At 27.9% G+C, this 8,474-nt stretch overlaps 1 protein-coding gene across 1 annotated transcript; it reads left to right on the forward strand.

The window, feature by feature from the left end:
* Window positions 1-7,375: 7,375 nt before the first annotated feature.
* On the forward strand, window positions 7,376-7,965 carry LOC111033727. The gene is made up of 2 exons (XM_022314619.1): window positions 7,376-7,552; window positions 7,687-7,965. The coding sequence occupies exons 1-2, from the start codon at window positions 7,376-7,378 to the stop codon at window positions 7,963-7,965; spliced, it is 456 nt and encodes a 151-aa protein (XP_022170311.1).
* The last annotated feature ends 509 nt before the right edge of the window (window positions 7,966-8,474 follow it).

An 8,474-nucleotide genomic window follows, 5' to 3' on the forward strand; every position in this document is an offset into this window, starting at 1 on the left:
CATGTACAAAGTGATTCATTTTTAAATTGTTAATTTGTATAACTCTAAAATTGTTTTTTACTTGATCGATTTTCGTAAGACAACAAAACAACTTAAAAAACATATTTCAAATGTAAACCAGTAAGAAATTCTCTTCTAATTTACCTTATTATTTAGTTTGAATTTCGCAATAACTTTAAAAATATAAAAATAATTGTTTTCTTTAGAAAACAAAAAAAAAAAATAGAAAAATTTTTAGGTACATCTTCTATTTCTTTAAAACACTTAGGATGTAGTTGGCTTGGAATCCTCAAATTAAAAAAATTAAAATCATAAGTTCTTCAAACCAAGATCCACTGTTCCTCACCACTGGTGAGATTATATAATTATTAAGTACCGTTTTTATTATTGTGTAAAAATGTCATTCAGGATTGTAATTGTCCATGCACTCATATAATTAATATATTTGGTATATTTATCATCAAAAACTATAAGTAGGGTTAAAAACTTTTTGTCAATATAGAATATACAAACACCAACATTATATGAAAAACAAAATTTTGAAGTGATAGGACTACTATAAAGGCTTACTTCTATACTTCTGCCCTATAAAGGGTTAAGGATTTGTCAGTACTCATTCAAAACATATTATGACTGGAATCTAATAAACGATAATATATGTATTTTTATAACCAAACATTTAAACCAATAAATCAAGCATATCAAACTCCTTATTTTATGATTACAGAATAAATTACATTAATTTTGCGATATTATGAACTTGGAAATGTCTTAATTAAAAATATTAGTGGGGCTTAAGCGACCAAGACATTTTAAAGGAAGAAAGCCGTAAGAGGCTTTGCCCTCACATTCTGGATATATTGAAACTCCTCCTTATATCCGTTATATTTAATATTTCTATTAATACAATTATAAATTAAACATAGTATCCGATTGATGTAATATGCAGATTTCAATATTGCATAGGACTGTGAGTTTGAAGGAAAATGCATTCTTTTTAGAGTATTGTAAGACATAACTTCCTTAAATTTATAACACAAAGTTTGAATTAGGTATAAACGAACTCAATTTAGAATCTTTTGCATTTTATAAATATTTTAATTGTAGGTATTTTTAGCTCTTCCTGGTCAATTTTTCATTCATTATTACTTTTTTCGGTATTTTATAAAATCAATAAAAATAAAATGCTGTTTATAGAGAATGGCATGGTCATTCTGAATCCTGGATAAGCAACTGTGTGCCTCCCTAATGTTATAAAGTTACTTACATTTGAATTTATGATTTATTATACTACCTATATTTTAGGTAATTATAATTATTATAATATTATGTAGTAATATGGTATCTGTCGGTGAGAAGGATAGAGGGTGATGGGTGGGGTGGATTCTACTTTAAATTTTTTTTAGTAATGGTAGTTGTGGACTATGATGTTTTGATAAATAATTTGTTATGTAAGGGCTGTATTGAAAATTTGTGAATTACAATTTTAAAAAAACCGTCCCTCTCGTTTGAGCTTCAGATACGCCACTAGTAGGTACTGAAAAAAACAAACTCAGTTCATCTAAATTTTAATACCCTAATACCCTATTAAATATATATATATATATTATATATATACCATTTATGGGAACTATAATTTTCGTATAAGTATAACCAAATGATTTCGAAATTAAATATTTTCAAAAAATAAATGTTATGGAATATATAATTAAAATGTATATGTTATATGGGTTACTCGGTATTAAAAATAAGTTGAAAAAAATAAAATTTACTGAGTTAAAGGGTGCACGTATTAAACTGAAAAAAAAATACTTTTTATAGTAAATCATTCGAATAAAAACTTTAACAATTATAAATTATAATCATTAAAACGAACGCCGACTGTAAACACAAATAAATTTAATAAACAATTATTATGCCTAGAAATAAACATTATGCTTCTAATTAAAAATACGAATGCTACGGCTACCTATATGATACTATACCACATATATCATATGTATTTTCTACTTATTATCTAAACCTATAAGCTATATATGTATACGTGTTGTTGAGTTTACATTTCCCTCGTGTCAAACATCAGTGGCAATGCAAAATATTTTTTCGGCGTTCACATTAATCAATTTAATTTTAATCACATATGTACAATGTCTAATAAGTAATAATATGTATAAATGTAGGTATTTCAATTTTAATTTTATCGGATACTTACGAAAAATTATAATCTACATATTATTGTGGTTATCATGAATATTACACATATATTTATGTGGTAGGTATTGTGGTAGCACCGCGTGTCAGCCCGAACGAATGTCGAGTAATTTTGTTCGTAAAATGATTGAGAATATCCCAAGGGCACCATTAACAAAATTAAGAAGAGATGTTTGGTTGAAAACCTATGGCCAACCATATTATACTTATATATGTACTTTAGTACTTATAATGCACGTTATAGTTCATCGATCATTATTATTATTCTTTAACATTATTATATACACAGACGCAAGCTGTATCGTACAGACTATATAGCTGATAGGTATATACATAGGTCAAGCTTATACGTCAATATAAAAGTTTGTTAGATAAAATACCTCAATAAAGTATAGAGATGATATTATTATGTGTACGTTTTTAAAACTTTATCCAACTGTCCATTAAAGAAAAGGTTGCAAAAAGTGTGTGGATTTAGAATGTATCTGCGCATCTTGATCGATATTGCTTTATTCTTAAAAATGTTTTCTCATGAAATATTGTTCATAATGATCAAGCAATACATTTTAAAAGTTATTTGCAATATTTTCAAGTAGCGATTTTATATAGACAAGTACATTGAATTATTAAAGTATTAAGTAGGTATAGGCATAATTGTTCCCAGGTACACCTATATATTATATAGTAGCGACGTAGGTACCTATACTAATTATTAGTATTTATAACATACTTTATTATAACATAAAACTTTGATTTTTGTTATATTATAGCTTGTTTATGTTTGTAAGCGAGGTCTCGAGCAATTCGTTGGTCGGGGTAACCACGCTTTAAGTGTATATTTTTACTAAGATAAGTGGACTGTATTATGTGTATAATGAAATAATATGATGTATTGAAAAATTATAAGAATGTCAATGTAACTTATAATACATCAAAGAATATAATTGTACGAAATTACAATACAATATTTGGATATTTTAAAAAAACTATAGCAAATAATAATACAAAATTATAACAGACAATTGCTAAATTATTATTACAATAAAACAAATTCTTACCGCGTACTGCGCCACTGCAACAGCCGATAGTAAGCTTTACGCGGCAACCACCAACGTAAAATATATGTCACGATCACGAAATAATTACGCGGAAATTACCAACGCAATAAAAACCGTGACTAGCCCCTAGACAGACGCGGTAGCCTGTATATATAGGGACCGTCGTGGATAGATCACCAGAGGGGAGGGGGTGCCGCGTCTAGAATATTCGTGCGCTGTCGCGGTGACACAGGCGCAACTATAGAATGATCGAGAACAGTTTCGATCATTCCAGAGCTGTACCCAACAATGTTAACATTTAAGATGTACTCATTGAAATAATAATTTTAAAAAATGCTCAAAATTAGATAATGATTATACGAGTTCATTTTGCCTGTAAAATGATTTTTCCAGGTCGTTGATATTAGATATGGTTTGATTTTATTTGTTTGTTTTGCTTAGTGCTTATTGTATTTGTATGACTGCCATGTCACATATAATTATAGAAATAGCCTGAAAATGTGCTCCTTGATAATAAGCCAGCTCCGACAGTCCACCGACGTCCCCTCGTTAAACCCAACGCACAGCACGTTGACGAACGCGTTGTGCCAGCTGTCGGAAGTGTAGCTCTCCTGCCTGCATGCCTGCTCGTCTTCCAGGTACACTGTGCTGCTGTCATGGCGCTCTGCGAGGTCATGCGCATTTTGAACATTTTGCCACCATCACCAAGGTAAAGCGGACCATCTCTTCACAGACAAAGTGCTCTCTCTCTCTCTCTCTCTCTCTCTCTCTCTCTATACATATATATATATATGGGTGTGCGAAATTGAGTTAATCGCCAGACCGGATTGTCCTCAGATGGCACACGTTTGCGATTTGAACGGTGTGCTGAAACTGCTGCGCAGTCTGAACCATTTTATGCTAAAGATGTTAGTTCCTACTATTAAAATAATTATTGCGCATTATTACATCGTGGTATCGCCATATTAATTAATTAATTTATGATATAGGTATGATGCTTTGCGATAATATATACAATTTTAAATAGTATTTACAATTTTATACCTAGTGTAAAATGATAATTTGTCTTATACTCTTATGGTATGTTCGAGTAAAAAAATAATTTTATAACAAGTTATTAATTATTATTAAATATGGAATGTCAGCATTGGCAAAATATATTAATTATCTTTGGGGTTCATTAATTAAAGAAATAGAGGAGCAAGGAGGAATATAAAAAGGGACATAGGATCGGATAGTTCGTCGGTGGACCTTAGAGTTAATTAAACCTAAAAAGAGCTGAGAATCAACTTTTCCTGAAACAACAACGTCATTTAAGAATTTAAAATCGAGAGTATATGACAAGTGTTTCAATTTAAGTACATTTAAGACTGTTCTGTAGCATAGGCACAATAGAGAAGGGGCTTTAGAAGTAGGTACCTAGTCCCGGGGCTTACAAAATCTCAAACGCTATTTGCGCTTATAAGTTCTAGTCATGCGTTTTGGATGGTGAATAATTTTTAAAATAAAACCAATGAAATTAAAAAATGTGTGATGAACCCTTTCAACCTGTTAAGAGTTACCAGCTATGCCTATAAGAGACCCAGAGAATAGTACCATATGCCCGCGTAAACAATATTTATTGTTAACTATAAAACAGCAAAATGAAACTTGAAATTGGAATTATGTATTAATTATTCGGTATATATACATTATACATACATATGTGTTTGATGAAACCCGGTATACTATAATATTATAAATAGGTAGTAGGTACATACCTACTTGATTAGATTAAAACTAGATACTATAAGTATTAATAGAAATGTTAATATGTTATTGTATACCTACCTATGCTTTTATATTTTTAGTACACATTATATTTTATTGTTTAAAATAATATCCAACTATACTATAATAATCCATTTTATATTGAGCTATAATAGTTTTATACCAATAGCTAATAAAACAAAATTAAAAAATTATTTTTATTTTTATTCCTAATTTCATACAAATGTATGGTTTATGTAACTTATTATGCATTATATTTAGAGACTATTTATAGTGTGTATTTAAATAAGTAAGACTTGAAAATTAATCAATGTAAAAGTAATTAATAGTTATGGATTTCACAGTATAAGTATCATGAATTGGAGGTATTATTTTATTTGTAATAATATTTCTTTTATTTCAGTTGAATTAGAAGAATTTTTATATAAAACATTTTTTTTTTTATTTAATTTTTTTTTTTGATGATTACCTACAAGTAAAAGCTCCTTTGAAACTTAAAATGCATTCATCATAAAATAACATAGGTACTTATTTATAAATCATATACACAATATATATATATTCAAATATATGCATATAATTAATTTCTCGAGTCTTATACTATAACAGCAAACCCATAAAAAAAATTTAAATGTTTTTATTCTATTGATATGCTTTTTTAATTACATCTGAAAGCATTTATTCAATCAATAAGTAAATGTTAAACAAAGACACTTAGTTAAATTATGTATGTTAGTTTTTATATTTTGTATAAAACTATTTTTATTCAAAATTCACTTGCATCGTGTAAAACTGCAAAAAAATGTTCAGTTTAAAATAATCGTGGATATTTAATACTCTTTTTTACTCTGTCTTACCTTCTGTATGTGATAGTTTTCAATAATCGAACATTAAATTATTTTTCAACATAAACTGATAAAAAAAAAAATGTGGTATACAACTTGTTGAAACGTATAAGTATTAATTAATATACCATAACATAGGATTACACCATACTGTATGTTTGATACATAACATTATTGTTGTTATACATAAATGCAAAACACGTGGATTTGTGTTTTCTTAAACAGGGTTGTAATATCATTCGTAATTCGTATAATATAAAGGTGACTTTTATACTCACTTTGTTGTAATTGCAATTATAGTAGTATAGGTACATGCGCGATACACCTATATTACTTACCTATCTGTTGTTCGTATTTTTGAATTTTGGTCTAAATATCATAACAGTTATACATTATATTTGTAGTGTGTTATTTTATTTGGGTACTTGCCATAGATTCACATTTAATTTCTACACATAACAGTTCGTGATTGAAAAATGTAAAAACTACGTTCAAAGATGAATAGGTACGTTTTAATAGAGAATACACATCATCCGAATACTACGATAAACAATCCACTTGCATTTTGGCTTTAAATATTAAGTAACCAGAATATTAATTGCGTAAAAAATTGTGTGGATATGTAAATTCAATATCAATGTTATGACTTATAGACAAAAATAATAATTTTGAATATGATTATTGTATTATAGGAAATTTGGAGAACTGTGTTATTTTATCACTACTGGATTTTGTAAGACCTATTGTCCATTACCCAAATGAAATAAACCCTTGATTGCAGCAAAAGAAATGGTATTGAAAATTTAAAAATGTATGTTCCAAATAGTTGGAAATTAGTTGAAAAATATACCTAACCATGGGTTTGGAGTCAATCGGTTAAAACCAGGTGACCGCAACTTATGATCATGGACGTTAATTGTATATTATTATAGATATAGATTACTGCATTGATTAAATTAATATGATAGAAAAGGTTTCCCGTTCCGTGTTCCATTAAGCAATTGTGTAATTATTTGACCAATATTTGGAGTGATGAAACTGGCCAACGACGACCAATCATTCCTTAGTTTTTTTATGTAAATAATAAGTTTTTATCCTTTTCATATAAAAGTTAAATTTATGATATTAATACATACAAAATTACAAACTGTAAATATCATGCGATTGGGCTCGTCTTATTCTTAAATATTACTTACCAATATTTTTAATATTTAATTATAATATTTTACTTTTTGATATTTCACAAAAATGAATTATTATAATATTAATATCGAAACAATACTATAAAATATAAAAATATTATAATATAATAAAATAAAATATAAAATGTATTGCAATAAAATATTGGCTATTATAAAACTCTATAAATATTTCTAAGAGTGTTATTTATTCAATAGTAGAGTAAAAGAAGAAAACAAATCAAAAATTTGAAGTTGTTTTTGAGAACAAAAAATTCGATTCGTAATATCATTAAAAAAAATTAACCTTAAAATGAATGTGTATGCCAACAAGAGTGTACTTATTGATAACTGGTATGAAGATAAATGTGGCACATCCCAGTCAAAAAATGAAGGTAATTGGGAGTCAACTTATCAAAAAGATTATCGCGAACGTGTTTTACCTATCCGAGATAACAGAGCTATGAGGAATATAAGAGAAAGAGCGTTGGTAATTATTGCAAAGTACATTATATTGCAGGACATACCTAATGTCTTACTCGTAAATCAGGATTAAAAAAAATTTGAAAAAATGTATTTAACGAATGTTAAATGTACATAATATATATATAATTATCCATTTAGGGGTTGCCAATTAATTTATTCCGTGAGCATGGTATCCACAATGCCTACAATAAAAACATGAGTTCCTTATACGATGTAAATTGCATGGTTGCTTACAATCCACCATTGTACAGGCGTTACAATTCAAGGTCTGGACTCTGGAAACCCGAACAAAATTTCACAGTTAATTATGGACCGGGGCGAAATGAATTGTCGAAAAAAAAACAGTCAACTTGGAACAGTATCATTAAGGAATTCGTACCTAGTACAGAATATCAGTGTAGTTATACAAAAAAATAGATGAAAATAATGTATTTTCACAAATCACATTTAAAAATAAAAATAATCTTAAATTAATGTGAAATTAAAATAAGACGCACTTAGATTACTGTATAATATATGCTGTGACGTAGCCAGGATTATGAAACGGGGAGGGGAGTTATAAATTAAATTAAGTTTTTACAGTTTTTGTATACATATAATAAATAATACGTAATATAAATAATCACCCATAAGCCCCCTGGCTAATACTATACAAATGATTATGAAAAAAAAGTTGGGTTTAGATTACCTATCTATATAGTGATATTTTAGGTAGAGTTAGAATACGAAAATAATATGAAGTCCCCTATATAATATTTCATTTACAAAATTAAATTGTATTAATAATAATATAATATTATAATTATAATAATTTTTTTATTGATAATACACTTCAAAATCAATATCATATTTTGGTCATTATTTGACTTATGCATTTTAAAAAAATAAGCGGGCTAGCAAGTAACCGCTCAGCTGTTGTAGATAAT

This window comes from Myzus persicae, unplaced genomic scaffold (genome assembly GCF_001856785.1).
Source record: "Myzus persicae strain clone G006 unplaced genomic scaffold, MPER_G0061.0, whole genome shotgun sequence".
Lineage (NCBI taxonomy): Eukaryota > Metazoa > Arthropoda > Insecta > Hemiptera > Aphididae > Myzus > Myzus persicae.

What these genes read in the sequence shown, in the direction of transcription:
- LOC111033727 (XM_022314619.1), top strand. Translation starts at nt 7,376, where the DNA reads ATGAATGTGTATGCCAACAAGAGTGTACTTATTGATAACTGGTATGAA. An exon ending in ATATAAGAGAAAGAGCGTTG is followed by an intron (nt 7,553 to 7,686) that starts GTAATTATTGCA and finishes TTATCCATTTAG; the next exon opens with GGGTTGCCAATTAATTTATT.